Source organism: Panulirus ornatus, chromosome 19, assembly GCF_036320965.1.
Source record: "Panulirus ornatus isolate Po-2019 chromosome 19, ASM3632096v1, whole genome shotgun sequence".
Taxonomy (NCBI): domain Eukaryota; kingdom Metazoa; phylum Arthropoda; class Malacostraca; order Decapoda; family Palinuridae; genus Panulirus; species Panulirus ornatus.
In genome coordinates this window covers 4,416,865-4,441,864 of record NC_092242.1, presented here as the reverse complement: position 1 = coordinate 4,441,864, position 25,000 = coordinate 4,416,865, and the positions used below count along the sequence as shown (strand labels likewise).

General features: G+C 48.2%; 1 protein-coding gene across 5 annotated transcripts in view; it reads right to left on the bottom strand.

Annotated features, from left to right (window-relative positions):
* yki (Transcriptional coactivator yki) overlaps positions 1-25,000 on the bottom strand; it is a 204,147-nt gene that overhangs the window by 147,421 nt on the left and 31,726 nt on the right. For 2 of the 5 annotated variants that reach the window (XM_071673501.1, XM_071673504.1), the window contains exon 2: positions 16,280-16,327. The exons of the other annotated variants lie outside the window; for them this stretch is intronic. In XM_071673501.1, coding sequence (XP_071529602.1) covers positions 16,280-16,327 — 48 coding nt within the window. The remainder of the gene's footprint in view (positions 1-16,279; positions 16,328-25,000) is intronic. 5 annotated transcript variants of the gene reach the window in all.

Here is a 25,000-nt window from a genome sequence, read left to right as displayed (position 1 = left end):
GCGTCACAACAGGCCAGAGGCTGACACACAGCGTCACAACAGAGCAGAGGCTGGCATCAAGCGTAACAACAGAGCAGAGGCTGGCACACAGCGTCACAACAGAGCAGAGGCTGGCACACAGCGTCATAACAGAGCGGCGGCTGGCACACAGCGTCACAACAGAGCGGGGGCTGGCACACAGCGTCACAACAGAGCAAAGGCTGGCCCCCAACGTCACAACAGAGCATAGGCTGGCACACAGCGTCACAACAGAGCAGAGGCTGGCCCCCAACGTCACAACAGAGCATAGGCTGGCACACAGCGTCACAACAGACCACAGGATGGCATCAAGCGTCACAACAGACCAGAGACTGGCCCGCGGCGTCACAACACAGCCTCACCAGTAACAACAATGCCACCAAAAACACACACACACACACACACACACGGAGGCATTAACCCTTCCTTCGAAATCCCTGTAAACTTAATAAGGACCTGGATCATCGCCTCTCACTCAACCTCCCTCTTCTCTAACCTGAATGACTTAATGGCATCATTAACTCAATCATCTTTCCAGATGAAGTAATGGACTCTTGAGTGAGTTACATGCAATTACATTTCCAACAGCAAAGACAGAAAGGCCGCAGCTCCCTCAGCAGTGGCAAGCAGCCCCACTGAAAGAAGTGAAAAATAAAAAGATAACCATAAACTGAAAATATACGAAACTCATGAAAAAGTCATGATAAAAACACATAACTCAATTCACATGCAAAAATCAAATCAAGGACAAACGCGAACCACTGGCCCCACTGGGGGGAAAGAGAACACATACCACTAGGCCACTGAAGAAAAAGGAGACCGTAAACCACTGGTCCACTGGGAAAAAAAGAGAACACGAACCAATGACCCACTGGGGAAAAAAAGAGAACACAAACCATTGGCCCACCGAAGTAAACACAAACCACTAGCTCACTGGGGAAGAAATGAACACGAACCACTGGCCCACTGGTGAAGAAAGAACACATTGGACTATACGAAGATGAACTACAGATCAAAGAACATGTACGACCCCTCCTTCACCGGGCTCACACCGAAATGAATTCGACGTCCACCTTACCTGACCCGCCCCAACGACCATCGCTCAGCAAATAGGACCTGCTTCACTCCCGTCCTTGGCACACTTCAGAAATATGTCTTCACTAAGAAATGCAAAAACATCTGCCAATACAGACAGAGGAAAGAGGCAATGCCCGCGAGTGAGGCTGGACGGGCTCCGGGGCGCGTGTATACACCTTAGCTATGGCTAGAAGCGAGTTGCAGCTTCGTCCCCATACAGAAGGAAGCCATGCACTCCTATATATATATATATATATATATATATATATATATATATATATATATATATATATATATATATATATAATACTACTACCGAACCAATAACGCCAGCATTAAGTTAGCACATCATTACATTTTTTTTTCATCTTATTTCAAGTCGGAAGATGTAAACGAAGTGAGTTCTTCGTCGCAAACAATTTACACAACGCTGGGGCAACACACAGCTTTCAGGCCGGCAAGAGCATGCTCCTCTCTCTCTCTCTCTCTCTCTCTCTCTCTCTCTCTCTCTCTCTCTCTCTCTCTCTCTCTCACCTGCCCCAACCCGACGCTAACGATAAGCAAAATTCTCCTAACAGTCAGTATCCACACACTGGGCAAAATCCTCGGAGCAAGTGTGGCGTGGCAGCGCAAACACTTCGAGTACTATAACTCGTGTCAGACAATGTGGCGTAGAACCCGGAGGACGAGCGTCGCCTCATGACCGATGACGGTGGGTGTTCCTAAGGGAAAACTTGTTCCTCCTGCGTTTCCGTCCCACATGTGCCCCTCACGTGGACACACAAGCCACAGACGATACCGGATTAACCCCATCTCACCTCCCCGTGACACACGTCACATGCAGATACCAAGTCTTCCAGTGTGACACTAGAGAAATAACTTCCTGTTGTTTGATGAAGACAAGCGCACTTTACCTCATGGTAATCTTGGGCCCTCGTCTGCCTCCACATTTCAATCAAGACCAAGTTTCTTCGTCGCTCCAGCTGTGACCAGCCAGCCAGGCTGTGAGACGCCTTCAACGGCCGGGCAGAGCGCCCTCCGCAACATGGCTGGCCAGGCACACTTCATAGCTATTTCTACAGTGAGGTTCTTCAAGTTCTCCAGTGGGCGAGCTAGAACGCTCCTCGCACTGACATCAAGTGTGCAGAGGGGGAAAAAATATCTGGTCCCGGATACCTACATGGTTTTCCCTCAGTATTTCCCGATTCCGTTATGGAGGATGTAAGATTTACGCGTTCGAAGAAACACGAGACGGACACGAATCAGGCTACCACTGGAAATAAAAAGGTTAACTGTGCTACGACCTTATATGACCTTAATCCTCTGAGCACGGCGGTACGACCCTTGAACACGACAGTGTGTTCCTCAAATACAACAGCGTGAACTCTGACATGACCTCCCTTGACATGACCTTAGCGAGCATAACCAAGCACCCTTATCCTTTGTCAAACAGTACAATCCAAACGTGGACACACACACACACACACACACACACACACACACACACACACACACACACACACATGCACGTTTTTGTAGCCTTGCTGTGTATCTTGCTGTGTTTATGTTCTGCCGTTGGCTGCGGGCAATTCAATAAAACTTGTGCTGGTTCCTGTGCATTATTCACGACAGCTACAGAGCAAATGAGGCCGTTGTTGTTCGTCAGTTCTTGACGCGCCCTCGCACAAGCGAACAAGGCAGTTGCGTATAAAGACAATATAATAATTATTATTATCATCATTTCTATTATTATCATTATTATCATTAATATCATTATCATTTAATTATTATTATCATCATTTCTATTATAATCATTATCACTGTTAAGGTAAGCGTAAGGCTCTTATCTACGCTTAAGAGAAGCGTAATGTGCTGCAGACTGGCTTGGTTCACACACACACGCCACCACTGACATCCACGCAGAGCAATACACATACACATGATACACATGGATCTGCTGTTGTACATGTGGTCTAGTGTGTGTGTGTGTGTGTGTGTGTGTGCGTGTGTGTGTGAGGCTAGCAAGACATTAACGCATGTTTAATGGACCTATACAATCCTACTTATTCACAGTTGAGTATATACCATCTTTAACTATAAATCCCTCCTAATCTATTCCCATTTAAGTTGCCGCTTCCTAAGACAAACTAAAATTTACCTGGAACATCAAGGAAATTAGTCACGGTGCCTTTAAAAATGCTACAATCCTACGAAAAACAAATATATCTGTATACACACGAGTATTTGAGGTATATATATATATATATATATATATATATATATTTTTTTTTTTTTTTTTTTTTTTTTTTTATACTTTGTCGCTGTCTCCCGCGTTTGCGAGGTAGCGCAAGGAAACAGACGAAAGAAATGGCCCAACCCCCCCCCCCATACACATGTACATACACACGTCCACACACGCAAATATACATACCTACACAGCTTTCCATGGTTTACCCCAGACGCTTCACATGCCTTGATTCAATCCACTGACAGCACGTCAACCCCTGTATACCACATGGCTCCAATTCACTCTATTCCTTGCCCTCCTTTCACCCTCCTGCATGTTCAGTGCCCCGATCACACAAAATCTTTTTCACTCCATCTTTCCACCTCCAATTTGGTCTCCCTCTTCTCCTCGTTCCCTCCACCTCCGACACATATATCCTCTTGGTCAATCTTTCCTCACTCATTCTCTCCATGTGCCCAAACCATTTCAAAACACCCTCTTCTGCTCTCTCAACCACGCTCTTTTTATTTCCACACATCTCTCTTACCCTTACGTTACTTACTCGATCAAACCACCTCACACCACACATTGTCCTCAAACATCTCATTTCCAGCACATCCATCCTCCTGCGCACATCTCTATCCATAGCCCACGCCTCGCAACCATACAACATTGTTGGAACCACTATTCCTTCAAACATACCCATTTTTGCTTTCCGAGATAATGTTCTCGACTTCCACACATTTTTCAAGGCTCCCAAAATTTTCGCCCCCTCCCCCACCCTATGATCCACTTCCGCTTCCATGGTTCCATCCGCTGACAGATCCACTCCCAGATATCTAAAACACTTCACTTCCTCCAGTTTTTCTCCATTCAAACTCACCTCCCAATTGACTTGACCCTCACCCCTACTGTACCTAATAACCTTGCTCTTATTCACATTTACTCTTAACTTTCTTCTTCCACACACTTTACCAAACTCAGTCACCAGCTTCTGCAGTTTCTCACATGAATCAGCCACCAGCGCTGTATCATCAGCGAACAACAACTGACTCACTTCCCAAGCTCTCTCATCCCCAACAGACTTCATACTTGCCCCTCTTTCCAGGACTCTTGCATTTACCTCCCTAACAACCCCATCCATAAACAAATTAAACAACCATGGAGACATCACACACCCCTGCCGCAAACCTACATTCACTGAGAACCAATCACTTTCCTCTCTTCCTACACGTACACATGCCTTACATCCTCGATAAAAACTTTTCACTGCTTCTAACAACTTGCCTCCCACACCATATATTCTTAATACCTTCCACAGAGCATCTCTATCAACTCTATCATATGCCTTCTCCAGATCCATAAATGCTACATACAAATCCATTTGCTTTTCTAAGTATTTCTCACATACATTCTTCAAAGCAAACACCTGATCCACACATCCTCTACCACTTCTGAAACCGCACTGCTCTTCCCCAATCTGATGCTCTGTACATGCCTTCACCCTCTCAATCAATACCCTCCCATATAATTTACCAGGAATACTCAACAAACTTATACCTCTGTAATTTGAGCACTCACTCTTATCCCCTTTGCCTTTGTACAATGGCACTATGCACGCATTCCGCCAATCCTCAGGCACCTCACCATGAGTCATACATACATTAAATAACCTTACCAACCAGTCAACAATACAGTCACCCCCTTTTTTAATAAATTCCACTGCAATACCATCCAAACCTGCTGCCTTGCCGGCTTTCATCTTCCGCAAAGCTTTTACTACCTCTTCTCTGTTTACCAAATCATTTTCCCTAACCCTCTCACTTTGCACACCACCTCGACCAAAACACCCTATATCTGCCACTCTGTCATCAGACACATTCAACAAACCTTCAAAATACTCATTCCATCTCCTTCTCACATCACCGCTACTTGTTATCACCTCCCCATTTACGCCCTTCACTGATAGTTCCCATTTGCTCCCTTGTCTTACGCACCCTATTTACCTCCTTCCAGAAACATCTTTTTTATTCTCCCTAAAATTTACTGATAGTCTCTCACCCCAACTCTCATTTGCCCTTTTTTTCACCTCTTGCACCTTTCTCTTGACCTCCTGTCTCTTTCTTTTATATATATATATATATGTGTGTGTGTGTGTGTGTGTGTGTGTGTGTGTGTGTGCGTGTGTGTGTGTGTAAATGTATGTATACGTTGAAATGTATAGGTATGTATATGTGCGCGTGTGTTCCTTTATGAATATAGATGTGTATGTGGGTGGGTTGGGCCATTCTTTCGTCTGTTTCCTTGCGCTACCTCGCTAACGCGGGAGACAGCGACATAGTTTAATAATGAATCATTTGATGTATATACACGAGTATCTGATGTTATATACTCAAGTATTTGATGTATATACACACGTGCATCCGATGTATAATATAATACACACGAGTGTCTGCAGGCGTGACAAGGGCAGTGTGTCGTGTGACGGGGAGAGTAACGTGGAAGGCCCAGCAGCAGCGGGCGGGATGTTAACCATTCCCCAGCAGGCGTGAAGTTTCCTTTCGTAACGGAGCCATCCCGGTCCTCCCCAGGGACTCTTCCCGCCATCTGCCCCCCCGACACGCACCACGTGCTCCGCCCGACCAAAGACGCCGATTTACCCTCCCCCTCCCCGGCTGAATCTACAGCGCCGCTGCCATAATAAGCCACTGCCATCCAGACGAACACGAGACTTCGTCGATGAAAACAAAACTTCGAGGGATGATTTATACACACAAGCCGTCTCGATAAGGAGGAAATAATCGACCCAAACACATACGAAAGAGAGAGAGAAAAAAAATCTGGGCGTGTGGTGATTGGTGGTGAGGGTGGGACGAGGACAGGTGAGACGCCAACGGCCGTTACCAGAACGTACAACGGAAGATGCGCGTGTCCGATACCCTGCACGCGCGCTCGGCTTCCTCAACCCGACACGTGTTACGTCACGTGCATTTCAGATCGTGGTCCCAAACCCATAGCGTCCTTAACATTTTCGTGATATATACTCATTCCAATAACGCGATTAATAGGATGAATGCAAAGCTATAAACTGGAGGAACAGGTTAAATCAACTGATACTCCAATTATAATGAGGGGGGCCCACCTAAGGGTGAGGGGGTGAGGGGATGGAACAAGCCTTGGGTGACTTGCTTATTAATTCATTTCTCTTCACCTTGAGTTAGTATGTTAATGCAGTCGTCATGCTGTGTCTACAGTACGTGCTAACTCTAACCCCAACCCCCTAAACTCCTCATACCCCCTACATTATTGTATCCCGGTCGTAAATTTGCATTCATACATTCATGAGTCTATAAGTAACAGGGCCCTGCCCAAACGTTTATCCTCCCCTTGAGCCCGATACTACGACCATCATTACGACCTTTCCGAACAAGGTGTCTGGCTGGCACATAGACCCATTAGGGGAACAGGTCATATGGTTTGGCCACAAGAGGGTTAAACTGCCAATGACAGGGAAAGCCTCTCATTCATTGGGTTCAACAACGCACAACAGAACAAAGCAAAGTAACAAGTCAAGAGTAAGATACGTCACCAGACCTACACAGCGCTCTTAAGAAGACTTGTGAATACAACACCCACCAACCAAGACATAAGTTCAAATGACAAAAAATATTGGGATTATATATATATATATATATAATATATATATATATAATATATATATATATATATATATATATATAATATATATATATGAAACAGGCATTACATAGATTTATTTTGCAGACAACCTTCACAATGACAAACAACAGTCAAACAAACACACCACACGAAGAAAAAAAAATCATGCGAAACACGTCATTTCGGAGCCAATTACGGTTTAAACAAAAACAAAACACTTTGAACAACACACACACACACCACACACACACACACACACGGAGGCATTAACCCTTCCTTCGAAATCCCTGTAAACTTAATAAGGACCTGGATCATCGCCTCTCACTCAACCTCCCTCTTCTCTAACCTGAATGACTTAATGGCATCATTAACTCAATCATCTTTCCAGATGAAGTAATGGACTCTTGAGTGAGTTACATGCAATTACATTTCCAACAGCAAAGACAGAAAGGCCCGCAGCTCCCTCAGCAGTGGCAAGCAGCCCCACTGAAAGAAGTGAAAAATAAAAAGATAACCATAAACTGAAAATATACGAAACTCATGAAAAAGTCATGATAAAAACACATAACTCAATTCACATGCAAAAATCAAATCAAGGACAAACGCGAACCACTGGCCCCACTGGGGGGAAAGAGAACACATACCACTAGGCCACTGAAGAAAAAGGAGACCGTAAACCACTGGTCCACTGGGAAAAAAAGAGAACACGAACCAATGACCCACTGGGGAAAAAAAGAGAACACAAACCATTGGCCCACCGAAGTAAACACAAACCACTAGCTCACTGGGGAAGAAATGAACACGAACCACTGGCCCACTGGTGAAGAAAGAACACATTGGACTATACGAAGATGAACTACAGATCAAAGAACATGTACGACCCCTCCTTCACCGGGCTCACACCGAAATGAATTCGACGTCCACCTTACCTGACCCGCCCCAACGACCATCGCTCAGCAAATAGGACCTGCTTCACTCCCGTCCTTGGCACACTTCAGAAATATGTCTTCACTAAGAAATGCAAAAACATCTGCCAATACAGACAGAGGAAAGAGGCAATGCCCGCGAGTGAGGCTGGACGGGCTCCGGGGCGCGTGTATACACCTTAGCTATGGCTAGAAGCGAGTTGCAGCTTCGTCCCCATACAGAAGGAAGCCATGCCCTCCTATATATATATATATATATATATATATATATATATATATATATATATATATATATATATATATAATACTACTACCGAACCAATAACGCCAGCATTAAGTTAGCACATCATTACATTTTTTTTTCATCTTATTTCAAGTCGGAAGATGTAAACGAAGTGAGTTCTTCGTCGCAAACAATTTACACAACGCTGGGGCAACACACAGCTTTCAGGCCGGCAAGAGCATGCTCCTCTCTCTCTCTCTCTCTCTCTCTCTCTCTCTCTCTCTCACCTGCCCCAACCCGACGCTAACGATAAGCAAAATTCTCCTAACAGTCAGTATCCACACACTGGGCAAAATCCTCGGAGCAAGTGTGGCGTGGCAGCGCAAACACTTCGAGTACTATAACTCGTGTCAGACAATGTGGCGTAGAACCCGGAGGACGAGCGTCGCCTCATGACCGATGACGGTGGGTGTTCCTAAGGGAAAACTTGTTCCTCCTGCGTTTCCGTCCCACATGTGCCCCTCACGTGGACACACAAGCCACAGACGATACCGGATTAACCCCATCTCACCTCCCCGTGACACACGTCACATGCAGATACCAAGTCTTCCAGTGTGACACTAGAGAAATAACTTCCTGTTGTTTGATGAAGACAAGCGCACTTTACCTCATGGTAATCTTGGGCCCTCGTCTGCCTCCACATTTCAATCAAGACCAAGTTTCTTCGTCGCTCCAGCTGTGACCAGCCAGCCAGGCTGTGAGACGCCTTCAACGGCCGGGCAGAGCGCCCTCCGCAACATGGCTGGCCAGGCACACTTCATAGCTATTTCTACAGTGAGGTTCTTCAAGTTCTCCAGTGGGCGAGCTAGAACGCTCCTCGCACTGACATCAAGTGTGCAGAGGGGGAAAAAATATCTGGTCCCGGATACCTACATGGTTTTCCCTCAGTATTTCCCGATTCCGTTATGGAGGATGTAAGATTTACGCGTTCGAAGAAACACGAGACGGACACGAACACTATCAGGCTACCACTGGAAATAAAAAGGTTAACTGTGCTACGACCTTATATGACCTTAATCCTCTGAGCACGGCGGTACGACCCTTGAACACGACAGTGTGTTCCTCAAATACAACAGCGTGAACTCTGACATGACCTCCCTTGACATGACCTTAGCGAGCATAACCAAGCACCCTTATCCTTTGTCAAACAGTACAATCCAAACGTGGACACACACACACACACACACACACACACACACACACACACACACATGCACGTTTTTGTAGCCTTGCTGTGTATCTTGCTGTGTTTATGTTCTGCCGTTGGCTGCGGGCAATTCAATAAAACTTGTGCTGGTTCCTGTGCATTATTCACGACAGCTACAGAGCAAATGAGGCCGTTGTTGTTCGTCAGTTCTTGACGCGCCCTCGCACAAGCGAACAAGGCAGTTGCGTATAAAGACAATATAATAATTATTATTATCATCATTTCTATTATTATCATTATTATCATTAATATCATTATCATTTAATTATTATTATCATCATTTCTATTATAATCATTATCACTGTTAAGGTAAGCGTAAGGCTCTTATCTACGCTTAAGAGAAGCGTAATGTGCTGCAGACTGGCTTGGTTCACACACACACGCCACCACTGACATCCACGCAGAGCAATACACATACACATGATACACATGGATCTGCTGTTGTACATGTGGTCTAGTGTGTGTGTGTGTGTGTGTGTGTGCGTGTGTGTGTGAGGCTAGCAAGACATTAACGCATGTTTAATGGACCTATACAATCCTACTTATTCACAGTTGAGTATATACCATCTTTAACTATAAATCCCTCCTAATCTATTCCCATTTAAGTTGCCGCTTCCTAAGACAAACTAAAATTTACCTGGAACATCAAGGAAATTAGTCACGGTGCCTTTAAAAATGCTACAATCCTACGAAAAACAAATATATCTGTATACACACGAGTATTTGAGGTATATATATATATATATATATATATATATATATATATATATATATATATTATTGTGTGTGTGTGTGTGTGTGTGTGTGTGTGTGTGTGTGTGTGCGTGTGTGTGTGTGTAAATGTATGTATACGTTGAAATGTATAGGTATGTATATGTGCGCGTGTGTTCCTTTATGAATATAGATGTGTATGTGGGTGGGTTGGGCCATTCTTTCGTCTGTTTCCTTGCGCTACCTCGCTAACGCGGGAGACAGCGACATAGTTTAATAATGAATCATTTGATGTATATACACGAGTATCTGATGTATATACTCAAGTATTTGATGTATATACACACGTGCATCCGATGTATATATATACACACGAGTGTCTGCAGGCGTGACAAGGGCAGTGTGTCGTGTGACGGGGAGTAACGTGGAAGGCCCAGCAGCAGCGGGCGGGATGTTAACCAGTCCCCAGCAGGCGTGAAGTTTCCTTTCGTAACGGAGCCATCCCGGTCCTCCCCAGGGACTCTTCCCGCCATCTGCCCCCCCGACACGCACCACGTGCTCCGCCCGACCAAAGACGCCGATTTACCCTCCCCCTCCCCGGCTGAATCTACAGCGCCGCTGCCATAATAAGCCACTGCCATCCAGACGAACACGAGACTTCGTCGATGAAAACAAAACTTCGAGGGATGATGATACACACAAGCCGTCTCGATAAGGAGGAAATAATCGACCCAAACACATACGAAAGAGAGAGAGAAAAAAAATCTGGCGTGTGGTGTGGTGGTGAGGCTGTGGACGAGGACAGGTGAGACGCCAACGGCCGTTACCAGACGTACAACGGAAGATGCGCGTGTCCGATACCCTGCACGCGCGCTCGGCTTCCTCAACCCGACACGTGTTACGTCACGTGCATTTCAGATCGTGGTCAACCCATAGCGTCCTTAACATTTTCGTGATATATACTCATTCCAATAACGCGATTAATAGGATGAATGCAAAGCTATAAACTGGAGGAACAGGTTAAATCAACTGATACTCCAATTATAATGAGGGGGGCCCACATAGGGTGAGGGGGTGAGGGGATGGAACAAGCCTTGGGTGACTTGCTTATTAATCTTTCTCTTCTCCTTGAGTTAGTATGTAATGCAGTCGTCATGCTGTGTCTACAGTACGTGCTAACTACCTAACCCCCTACCCCAAACGCCTCATACCCCCTACATTATCGTATCCCGGTCGTAAAGTTGCATTCATACATCATGAGTCTATAAGTAACCCCTGCCCAACGTTTTCTTCCCCTTGAGCACGATACTACGACCATCATTACGACCCTTCCGAACAAGGTGTCTGGCTGGCACAAGACCCATTAGGGGACAGGTCATATGGTTGAGCCACAAGAGGGTTAAACTGCCAATGACAGGGAAAGCCTCTCATTCATCTGTTCACAACGGCACAACAGAAACAAAGCAAGAGTAACATGTCAAGAGTAAGATACGTCAGACCTACACTGCCGCTCTTAAGAAGACTTGTGAATACAACTCCCACAACCAAGAACATATTTCAATGACAAAAAATATTGGGATTATATATATATATATATATATATATATATATATATATATATATATATATATATATATATATATATATGAAACAGGCATTACATAGATTATTTTGCAGACAACCTTCACAATGACAAACAACAGTCAAACAAACACACCACACGAAGAAAAAAAAATCAGTGCGACACCGTCATTTCGGAGCCAATTACGGTTTAAACAAAAACAAAACACTTTGAACAACACACACACACACACACACACACACACACACACACACACACACACACACACGATAATAATGAACAGCAGCCGACACTCTGCCACCCATGTACTGCACTCAACACCAGAAGAGGAAGGTCCTCCACATATGTATGCACTCAGTCGCTAAGGGAACTCAAATGAACCTGACACTCACTCACTCGCTAAGGAACTCAAATGAACCTGACCCTCACTCGCTAAGGGAACTCAATGAACCTGACCCTCACTCGCTAAGGGAACTCAATGAACCTGACACTCACAGCTTCAAAATAACGTACGATACATTCAAGAAACGTGTTCCAATGACACTCACACGATTATATTTTGGTAAGGTAAATAACGCCCTTCCTTAGTGGATAAGCTGACAAATACAACCTCAGACTAGATCAATGATGTTTTGTCTGTATAGGGGTGGGAGGTGGAGGTGGGGGGGACTGAGGAACCCCCCCCCCCCCAACACTACAACACCCTGCCCACAACCCCTTACTATAGCAGTTCACCAGGCTGTCAACACCACGGCGATGAAACAAAGGAACCCCCACTGCGATAAAACCCTCCCCTCCCCCCAACACCAACGTGAACACCATTACGATAGAACCGAGGAAAACCCTCTACAATAACCCCCACGTCAACGATCATACGATAGCACTAAATTAAGACCCCCACCCCCCCCCCCCTGCGATAACTCCTACGTCAACATCATTACGATAGAAGCAAAGGAAACCCCCTTCGATAACCCCCCACGTCAACACTAAGGCAAGAGAACCAATAGCCATCCCCCGCCACCCCTACAATACCTCCCTCCTTCATGAAGGCCACACACACACACACACACACACACACACATACGATCAAATTTGACCCGTGTGACGGCGGCGGCGGGACACAGCAGGAACACACACACACACAAACACACACACACACAAACACACACACACACACGAGAGTTCGGCAGCAGCGACACAGCTCACCTGTGGCCGGGCCAGGGTCCACGACGAATCAATCCCCACAGTAGACACGGTAACAATCTATCAGCAAGTAACAACAACAATGCGCACCGCCGCCCATGACTGCTGAGAAACAGCAACAGCAGCAGCAGCAGCAGGAACAGCAGCAGCAGCAGCAGGAACAGCAGCAGCAGCAGCAGCCTCGAGGGTTGTGAATGCAGCAGCAGCAGAAGCAGCAGGAACAACAGCGGCGATCACAGCTGTGTGTGTGTGTGTGTGTGTGTGTGTGAGGCCAGCCTAGGGTACAGGAACAGCAGTACATGAGCAGTGCTCGACCGTCGTCGTCGTCGAAGACCCCCGCCAGAAAATCGTTAAGCTGGTCGTCCGGTCAATATGGCTTGTGAGGTAATGTAGGGCTCCACGCCCCTCCCTCCCCGCCCCCAAACAGAGGAGGAGGAGGAGAAGGGAGGGGAGGGTCGTCGTCCCCCCCCCCACACCCTTCCTCCCATCCTCCTCCAAACACCTACCCCAAGGGGGGGGGGGGGCTACTGGTCTAACAGGCCCCACCCCCCCCCAACCCTACCTACCCCCATCCCCAAGGGCGGGACCCTCAGCACGAACCGACCATCCAACTACCTAGCTACCCTACTACTACCCCCCCCCACCCGCCCCCAGACACTGCAGTTTCCCCCGTGGCAACATGTGTGTGTGTGTGTGTGTGTGTGTGTGTGTGTGTGTGTAACACCTCCAGTGTCACACTCCTGATGGACACGTGCGCCAGTGTAACACTTCTCGTGGGGGAAACACACACACACACGAAACACCGACGAACAACACAAGTGCAACACCACAGGTATGAATGGCGTCTCCTCTCCACACGACAAGCCATGAAGGAAAATGTGTCGGGTCTCATGTCAACACAGGTGTGATGCAGGTCCCTTGAGACGACACCCTTAACCCTCTCTTAACCACGGGGGTACCACAGTAAGACCACGGGGTCAGGTCAAAAGCCAAGCCCTCATACCTAAGGGCTTGGCTACCCTACTAGTGTTCAAACGATCGTACCACTGTGTTCAATGGTCGTACCGTCGTGTTCAATGGTCGTACCATTGTGTTCAATGGTCGTACCTTCATCTACAATGGTCGTACCGTCGCGGACAATGGTCTTACCGTTGTGTACAATGGTCGTACCGTCGTGTACAATGGTCGTACCGTCGTGTACAATGGTCGTACCGTTATGTTCAATAGTCGTACCATTGTGTTCAATGGTCGTACCGTCGTGTATAATGATCGTACCGTCGTGTACAATGGTCGTAGCGTCGTGTACAATGGTCGTAGCGTCGTGTACAATGGTCGTAGCGTCGTGTACAATGGTCGTAGCGTCGTGTACAATGGTCGCACCGTCGTGTACAATGGTCGTACCGTCGTGTACAATGGTCGTACCGTCGTGTGCCCCGGGGTTTAAAGCAAAAACAAAAGAGGCGTAAGTGCAGTTCTTGTGGCAACACGGATCATATACCAACGTATTAAGTCACCATCATGATCCATCATGTTCCCTCCCTCCCTCCCGTCAGCCTCATCCTAACTTCTGATGATGACGAGTGAAAACATTGCAATACTCAAGCTCTCCCATAAGCCTGACCCAGACCTAATGACACAGTAATCCTTATCTTTACCCTCCATCACTCGCCGGCCCCACACTGACCGTTACGCTCACCAACGCAGGAATAAACGACGCAGGAACGCGTCCCCCCAGTCCCCAGGTGCCCAGCCTGCTAACTCTCTAAGGTGGGATTCAGTACCTTATGAGGCATCACCTGAAGACTTGAACCCCCTCGTCCTCCCTCTAAGGTGGGATTCGGTACCTTATGAGGCATCACCTGAAGACTTGAACCCCCTCCTCCTCCTCCTCCCTGCATCCTTTTCTAAGTTAGGCGCAACCCTAACGTAACGTAACGTAACGTAACCTAGAAATAAAAAGATGCTGGACAGGGGTTGGGGGTTTGAATCTTCGGGTGATCTCTCGCCTCTGCAGTGGGCCAAAAGTGCAGAAGAATCAATGCTCCACCCAGACACCTCATGATCGTCGTCCTTATCATCGCTGGGCAGGTGGTGGTATTCTATATGTATCATTACCACTGTCATGTCCCCAGGCCTGAGTTAATAAACCGTACCAAGTTAAGACGCACCCAATTCTAACACCCAGTCAGCAACAGCCCTTCCTCAGCCACCACGGTACTCAACTCTTTGTCTTGCAAAATTCAAAATGAAAAGATGACATGGCTGGTTAATGAGCCTACGAGACCGTCATAAGGTATATGTACCCTCAGGTAAAGGAGTATATATCAATAATCACACGTCCTTTTGCCTCCTCCACCCTGCCTCCCACCTCTCTAGTTCCTTCAATACCTTCCACCGCATCTGTGGGACTGGGCAAGAAGTACCCCTTCTTTCATCAACATCTTACATCCAAAAGCTTTCTCGATAGAAAAAAAAGAGAGTTCATAAGAGAAGCTCTGTACTGTAATAATGGAACATTTGTCTGAACTTTTTCAAAGCTGTTTCCACCAACGTTTCACCTCAGGTTGTCATACCAAAGGGGTGGGTGGTGAAGGGCCCTCTGTGACCCTACATTCTTCCTGGGGTCGCCTCTTCGAAACAATGATCAAACTCAAACGGAACTGCTTCGTAAGGGTCGGGTCGGGTTCTGGAACCACACAAGTTGCCCATTTTACTTCCTATTTAAGAAAACAAAGAGTCACTACACCTATGAAGCCTTACCCTTCGGACCACCACTGAGCGCCCGGACCTGGTCTCTTGGATGGGACTACGTGATCAAAGACAAGAAATCTGAAGAAGGATAACAGACAAGAACGCCAGGGAAAATGCGAAGGACAAGAACTCTACACAGAAGCATCGATGAAAAGAACTCTGACAAAGGATGAAAAAAAAAACAATAGATCTCTGAAGACAAAAAGAAAATGAAGAAGAATTAAGGAAAAGAACTCACACAAAGGATCAAAGAACATAACTGTGGAGGGACAGAAGAAATGAACCACGAAGAACCAATGAAACGAACTGGAAAAGGATCATGGAAGAGAACTTTGCTGAACACTGGAAGAACACAACTCTGGAGGACGAAAGAAAAGAATTCTAGAGAAGGATCGAAGAACAGAACTACACAAGGATCGAAGAACAGAACTACAGAAGGATCGAAGAACAGAACTACAGAAGGATCGAAGAACAGAACTACAGAAGGATCGAAGAACAGAGCTTTGGAGTAGTGTCAGAGACTAAGAACTCTCCTGCAGGATCAAAGGCCGGAACTTTGGAGTAGGATCAAAAAGTAGAACTTGGAGGAGGAGTTGCGTTTTCTGTGTTCGCTTACTTGGTAGCCAGCTTCGCTGCCTTCAGACAGCTCCTGCTCTTGTCAAACCTAAAATGATACAAAAGAAGCCAGTAGACGCCAAACTCTTATAAAGTGATATCAATTACGTGACTAATGAGAAACTATGTATCATGTAACCATGCATATATATAAATAAAATATATTGACATTCACTATTGCACCAATCATCAATTTTGTAAGTTGTACAATATTCGTTAAGAAAAAAAACATTAACTGGAAACACTTTTATTTCCCAAACGTAACTGCCTTAAGCAAGCGGTAACGACCCTTGGGGCACGATAGTTCCACCCTTGAGTATTATGACTGCCTGACCTTTGACCTGACCCTTCAGAGCTATTTCAACGGCAAAGCCCTTACACCCCACGGGTCGTACCCTCGTGGTGTTCCACGGGTCGTGGCGTCGGGCTAAATGTAATCAGTTTCCACGAGACAAAGTCGACGACCACGAACACCTAGAATGGTCGTTCGTCCTCATTATCTACACTGGCTGAGCCGGTGGTGTGAGGCACCCAGGGAAACATGAGTGTGTCTCATGACAGACACACATATGACCGTGTCTGGGGAGAGAGGGGGGGTCTACCAGCCAGCCAGAGGGGTCTACCAGCCAGCCAGGGGGGTCTACCATCCAGCCAGGGGGGGTCTACCAGCCAGCCAACTAGCCAGCCAGTCACTTGACCAGTCGAGTGCCTGGGATGACAAGTCTACCAGCCACTTACAAGGCTGGTCGAGTTGTCCAGGCTGGTCGAATGTTCGGGTTAACAATTCACTCGCCCAATCCTAACGCTCTCACTTGTGACTGACCGACGTCACAGGCGTTACAACCAACAGATAAACAGTGATGCCATCAACAGGTCCAACTATGTCACACGTTAGTCAAACGGCAGATAAAATCAACCATCCGACATTCCACTGAGCCAACAGCAGTAACGACAGGCCATCCAGCCAACAATTGAACCATCATTTCCACTGTAAGCATCAAACGCTCAACCATTACAGCACCTAATCCTGTCAGAGACCAGTTAAAACCTACAGTTTAAACGTAGTTGTAGAGGATGATCAATGAAAGTTAACTCCCAATCATGGTAATGAAAAAATCATAAAATAGTATCGTAATATCAGACATTTTAATTGGCAAGTGTTAAAATAACTATGGATTGACTGGGAAAACGCCTAGGAATTACTGAATGGGTCATTCAGGGGAAAAAATATAATTAAAACTTTATGATTATATATAAATTAAGTGGTCTGCTGAGCGATGAGAGGACAGATGCATGTGCGTGACTCGTGTGTGTAAGTATACAGCATGCCATTAATCTCACCTACCCCCCGCCCGCCTCCCCTAGCCATTATGATCTCAAGATACGGCAAACATTAGCTGGTGACATTTACACCAATCACGGACTGAAGCCAACCAGATCAGGTGGGCTGGGGACCTGGGCATGTCTTAAACCCCCCCCTCTTCTTGGGCACGACGATACGGCCCCACGAGCAGGCAGGTACCTGGGTACGATTCTTAGGTGTAAATGGCACGTTCTTCCACCCGACTCCGGCAAGTGTCAGATCAAAGGCCGAGCCTAAATCATGCCATGAAGTGGTACACTTGTCGTTAAAGGTCATTCCGCAGTGTTCGATAGTGGTACAGTTAAAGGTCGTACCGTCGTGCTCGATGGTAGTACCGTTGTGCTACAGCAGTTGTCGTTAAAGGTCGTACCGCCGTGCTCGAAGGTGGCACCGTTGTGCTACGAAGGTCCTACCGCCGTGCTCGATGGCGGTACCGTTGTGCTACAGGGTTGTACCGCCGTGCTCGATGGTGGTACCGTTGTGCTACAGGGTTGTACCGCCGTGCTCGAAGGTGGTACCGTTGTGCTACAGGGTTGTACCGCCGTGCTCGATGGTGGTACCGTTGTGCTACAGGGTCGTACCGCCGTGCTCGATGGTGGTACCGTTGTGCTACAGGGTCGTACCGCCGTGCTCGATGGTGGTACCGTTGTGCTACAGGGTTGTACCGCCGTGCTCGATGGTGGTACCGTTGTGCTACAGGGTCGTACCGCCGTACTCGATGGTGGTACCGTTGTGCTACAGGGTCGTACCGCCGTGCTCGATGGTGGTACGGTTGTGCTACAGGGTTGTACCGCCGTGCTCGATGGTGGTACCGTTGTGCTACAGGGTTGTACCGCCGTGCTCGAAGGTGGTACCGTTGTGCTACAGGGTTGTACCGCCGTGCTCGATGGTGGTACCGTTGTGCTACAGGGTTGTACCGCCGTACTCGATGGTGGTACCGTTGTGCTACAGGGTCGTACCGCCGTGCCCGATGGTGGTACCGTTGTGCTACAGGGTCGTACCGCCGTGCTCGATGGTGGTACCGTTGTGCTACAGGGTCGTACCGCCGTACTCGATGGTGGTACCGTTGTGCTACAGGGTCGTACCGTTACGTTCCAACGGATACCCGGGACACCCGGTACAGAGGGACCTTGAAGAACGCACGGATAAAGTTCACCCAAGACTTGTCACCCACGTGTGTATACTTCACTGCATTATACAGCTGTATAAATAAAAAGTTACTTCCGGACGGCAATGCAGCCACTATGACAATATTGACATTTCCGAAAGCCAAGCTATTTGACAACAACTGTGCCACCCCGTACGATGAACCTCTTCTCAAACTTCTCAGAATTATGGCGAACACCTTTACCAAAAAAAAAAAAAAATGTGAAGCTTCGAAACGTTGAAAAGTTTGGGACGAAACAGCACAACACAACAGATCATCATCAATTTCGGGCTCAGTGGACGTCATCCAAGTTTTGCCATCATGGACTTGAACGCAATCAATTCTCTACAGACCACAGAAATCGCAATCATATCTCACGAATAAAGGAACATTATTAGAAGGCACATGTTTCTATACTGGTCTCTGGCAGAGCACCAACATTGAAACTTTAAACCACGCCAAATGACGCATTTGACGCCTATTCGGCTCCGAACAACGCAACGTTCAACCGTTAATTCATGGTGTAAACTGGAAACAAAAAATGGTCAGTGCACTGCCTAAAATGCGCACCAGACTTAAGAAGGTAAATAACATCCTCTCTATCTTACAGATTCTGAAGTCCAATTTATTCAATTAACCGAGACAACCCAAGTAACAATTAAAAATAAACCACTCATCCCGAAAACTGCTCGCACCCCACCACCTCTGGCAGGCGACCCCTGGCAACCGAACAAGCCCTGGCCTGTCACCAGGTGCCCCCCCCTCCCCCCCTTACTCCCAGCCAAAAGCCCCCCCCCCCCAAACCCCAGCTCCTCACCACTTCGTTCATTATCTCTTGATCATAAACATAAAAGAACTCTTGTGAGTGTGCGTCTGTCTGTCTGTCCGTCTGTCTGTATATATATATATATATATATATATATATATATATATATATATATATATATATATATATATTATTTCTTTTCTTATTTTGCTTTGTCGCTGTTCTTTCTAGATCTGGTTGGTTGCACGTCGATACGACCCTTAAGCATGAAGGAAAGACCCTTGGATATGATGGCACAACATTTATCCTACCCATACAAGGAACAGATCAAAGTCCAGGCCATCACAGCCAGGTGGCCCTTACTGTCCTCCTCAAGGTGTCGTACCGTCGTGCTCCAAGGGCGGCATCACCTTCGCTCTGGGGACCAATATGGGCGGGAGCGTTTGGTCTCTCACCAAACCAGAGGCTCTGCACAAACCATAACAGAGCTGCTGGCTGCTCTATACATCCCCAGGAGCTGCTGGCTCTACCGCCCACTCGAACCCTATCACCACAGGAGCACAAGTCATCCCACACACACACACACACACACACACACGTCAACTCCGCCCCACTCCTCCCTGAGCGGTGCGGTCAACCGTCAGCCCACGTACCAACCACGTTATCATCACTACTGATAAACATCAGAGTGGGTAGCAGTATACCATGGGTGCAAGCTCCATTTGACAACCCTCCCTCCCATCCCACACCACGACCCCCACCCTTTCTCTCGCACCCTGTGCCACCACCACCACTACCACCACGTCATCTTCAAACAACACCGTTTAAAGTAACGGCTGTGTTGCTGTTCCTGCTACCTACTACTTCGGCTACTTCGTGGAAGCCAGACAGCCCAGACCACGTGCCCGGCCACACCCTCCCTCCCCCGACTCAACTTAAATCCCTCGTTCCATTCACTCATCACGCCCCTTGCTTAATCACCTCAATGCACTTTATACCTCATTTCCGCTACCATAATCACCTGTGACATTCCATGACTGATAACACCGACAGCTCCAAACACCCTAGAAGCCAGGAGAAGTAGCACAAATGTTCCTTGATCGTCCAAAAAGAAAGAAAAAAAATAGGAGCGCGTGCGTGGGCAATAGCAAGACGGGCGGGGCGGGCAGCTGCCGCTACAGAAGGTGACGGTTGGAAATAACACTAGGTTTAGGGCAGGCAGGAGGAGGGTCGTGCAACCCAAGGAAATTGTCGTGGTAATGCGCGGTCGCTATGGCCGCTGCCTCTCTCTCTCTTAGACAAAGGGGGAGGAGGAAGACACAAAGTCGCCTAATTAATACATGACTAAGGCGGCCTTCCCTGGCTCCAGCTCGCCGAGTAACTGGACACTTGCGAAGACTCACTTTGCGTTCAAACAACGCCTTGAGGCACGACGGTATATGGTCCTTCAGCACCAGCATACGACCTCTGGGTATGACGACCCGGCCTTTGACATGACCAGGCTATCGTACCAAAAGGGTCGTCGTGCTGAAGTGTCGTCAATGGCAGTGGAGTGCTACCGTCGTGCTCTGGAGGAGGAGGAGGAGGTGGAGGAGGAGGAGGAGGAGGAGGAGGTGGTGGTGGAGGAGGAGGAGGAGGTGGTGGTGGTGGAGGTGGAGGAGGAGGAGGAGGAGGGGGGTGAAACATAACTTATTTTCGTATTCATGTCAATTTTTTCTCCTCAAACATCAAAATCTTTCCAGGACGTAAATTTCCGTGATTTTTAAACGAGAGACAACTTGCTGGATTACCTTCTCTCCTTGGCGTCCATTAACACTGCCACAGCAACTTACCTGCGGAGGAAAAAAAAAATGATTACATTATAATAGCAATAATCCTACTTCACATCTCGGTGAACACTCTGACCTTAAACACATGATGAAATAATGAATACAACAGCTACAGTATCTCTCCTTTGTGTAAGTACATACAACAGCTACAGTATCTCCCTTGTGTGAGTAAATAAAACAGCTACAGTATCTCCCTTGTATGAGTAAATACAACAGCTACAGTATCTCCCTTGTATAAGTAAATACAACAGCTACAGTATCTCCCTTGTTTAAGTACATACAACAGCTACAGTCTCTCTCCCTTGTTTAAGTACATACAACAGCTACAGTATCTCACTTGTATAAGTAAATACAACAGCTACAGTATCTCCCTTGTTTAAGTACATACAACAGCTACAGTCTCTCTCCCTTGTTTAAGTACATACAACAGCTACAGTATCTCCCTTGTGCATATCTATCTCACAATCCCGCCACTAAGCGAACAAAATAAAGATAACTTACCAATACATAAAGACAACTCATCAAAAAAAAAAAGACACCAGTACATCAAGATAATATAACTCATACAGCAGCAACAACAACAAGGAACAACCAACCAACCCCCCCAAACACACAACCCTCCCCCTCACCCTCACCTCACCACACATAGCTGGGGTTTCCCCCGGTAGCGGCCGACCGCTCCCGCCGCCGCACGAGATGTCTGCCGCTCCGGCAACCCCAGAAGTACGTAGCCTGGCTCGACGACCCCTTTAACATGACCGCTCGACCCCTTCGGCATAAGGATGGGTGGTGCGACCCGATGAACATGATGGTACGTCTCGACCCATGGCAGTACGACCATTAAGCACCTAGTAGGACCCCTTAGTAAGGCCGTGAAGACCTTGTAAGTCCTGGAGGTACGACCTCTGTTCATGACGGTCAAACCCTTCATGGTGACACGACGACGGTACGACCCTCCAACACGACGGTATGACCACTGAACCACAACGGTACGACCCTCCAGCACGACGGTGTGACCACTGAACCACAACGGTACGACCCTCCAGCACGACGGTGTGACCACTGAACCACAACGGTACGACCCTCCAGCACGACGGTGTGACCACTGAACCATAACGGTACGACCCTCCAGCACGACGGTGTGACCACTGAACCACAACGGTACGACCCTCCAGCACGACGGTGTGACCACTGAACCACAACGGTACGACCCTCCGGCACGACGGTGTGACCACTGAACCATAACGGTACGACCCTCCAGCACGACGGTGTGACCACTGAACCACAACGGTACGACCCTCCAGCACGACGGTGTGACCACTGAACCATAACGGTACGACCCTCCAGCACGACGGTGTGACCACTGAACCACAACGGTACGACCCTCCAGCACGACGGTGTGACCACTGAACCACAACGGTACGACCCTCCAGCACGACGGTGTGACCACTGAACCATAACGGTACGACCCTCCAGCACGACGGTGTGACCACTGAACCACAACGGTACGACCCTCCAGCACGACGGTGTGACCACTGAACCACAACGGTACGACCCTCCAGCACGACGGTGTGACCACTGAACCATAACGGTACGACCCTCCAGCACGACGGTGTGACCACTGAACCACAACGGTACGACCCTCCAGCACGACGGTGTGACCACTGAACCACAACGGTACGACCCTCCAGCACGACGGTGTGACCACTGAACCATAACGGTACGACCCTCCAGCACGACGGTGTGACCACTGAACCACAACGGTACGACCCTCCAGCACGACGGTGTGACCACTGAACCATAACGGTACGACCCTCCAGCACGACGGTGTGACCACTGAACCACAACGGTACGACCCTCCAGCACGACGGTGTGACCACTGAACCACAACGGTACGACCCTCCAGCACGACGGTGTGACCACTGAACCACAACGGTACGACCCTCCAGCACGACGGTGTGACCACTGAACCACAACGGTACGACCCTCCAGCACGACGGTGTGACCACTGAACCACAACAGTACGACCCTTGGTAATTGTCGGCCTGGTCTTTAAAAGGCCCAGATCAGAGACGGGGGTCATCACACCCGGGAGTCGTACTGCCACGTGTTGCTTGGGTCGTACCAACGTGCTCGATGGGTTAGGTGTGGGACAACCCCCCCTCCTCCCCCGAGAAAAAAACTACCACAAGATGTCACGCGCGGCCTATGTCTTCCCCCCTCCACCTCACCCCCCAGACTTGGGAGCCACCATCCTCCCCTCGCCCCCATCCCGCTCTTATCTCCCCAGTGAACAAACGACCCCGTCCGCCTCGAGTGACAGGCGTACCTCGTATGACACATCTATCGCGCGTATGACACATCTATCGCACACTTGTTCTACCAGGGAGGAATGTCAGGGGCCTGACAGGAGGGAGGGAGCCCACTCCCGTTGGAGGGGCCCATCGCTACCTGGGGTCATCCCCGTCGGCCACTGCACGGGCGTCGTGTTCCCAGGTGTAGGGCGAGCGCCCAGCAGACCCACACACCCGCTCTGTGACCGGCTCCAAGCATGGTCGCGCTTGAAGCACGACAGAACGACCTTTAGGTATGGTGATAGTCTGCCACAAAACGAGGCACATACCAAAGAGCGTTCCCAAGGAGTCGTTCGGTCGTGCTTCAAGGGTGACTGTATTTTACGTGGCCCTTAAGGGAGGATAAAAGGTGTCTCTCAGGGCATCTCAAGAAAAGTCCTCAACTCGTGGGAAAAATATAATAATTTTCCGCTCAATAAATATTCAAACTGTTGGACATAAACGACCATGACACGAGTCGTGCCAACTATCGGGGCGCTAAACGACTATAATTTTAGTTTCATAACCGCCGGAGCACGACGACGACTACGACCCCTAGGTGAGCCACGTCATGATATATCCGAGGGTCGTACACCTGTCCTGAACCGCTTTAGTCGTAACCTGACGTCCACCCGACACGTTCGTCTCCTACGACCCCCGACAATCTGGGGTCGTACCTTACCAATATTGACCACCCTTCCTCCTCCCCCGGGAGAGTAATGTGTGGCACCGAGGACCACGCTTGGGGGTGAACGACCCCCCGTCACAGACGACGACCACCACTACCACTGCTGGTGCGAACCACACACTCCACCTACTGGTGCTAACCACACACTACCACTGGTACTAATCACACCACCACTAGTACTAACCTCACACACCACCACTACTGCTAACCACACACACCACCACTAGTTCTAACCACACACATCACCATTGGTGCCAACCACACACACCACCACTGGTGCTAACTACACACATCATCATTGGCGCTAACCACACACACCACCATTGGTGCTAACTACACACCACCACCACTGGTGCTAACCACACATACCACCACTGGTGCTAACCACACACCACCACCACTAGTGCTAACCACACACCACCACCACTGGTGCTAACCACAAACACACCCCTACTTACCAACACACGTCAACAAAGCCGGTGCCAAACTATAGTCTATTTCCACTGTGAAGCGTCAGTGTGTGGCCTTGCGTCGCCGCTCCGGGCAATTGTCACCTCTACCTGCCTTATACACCAACACTCTCTCTCTCTCTCTCT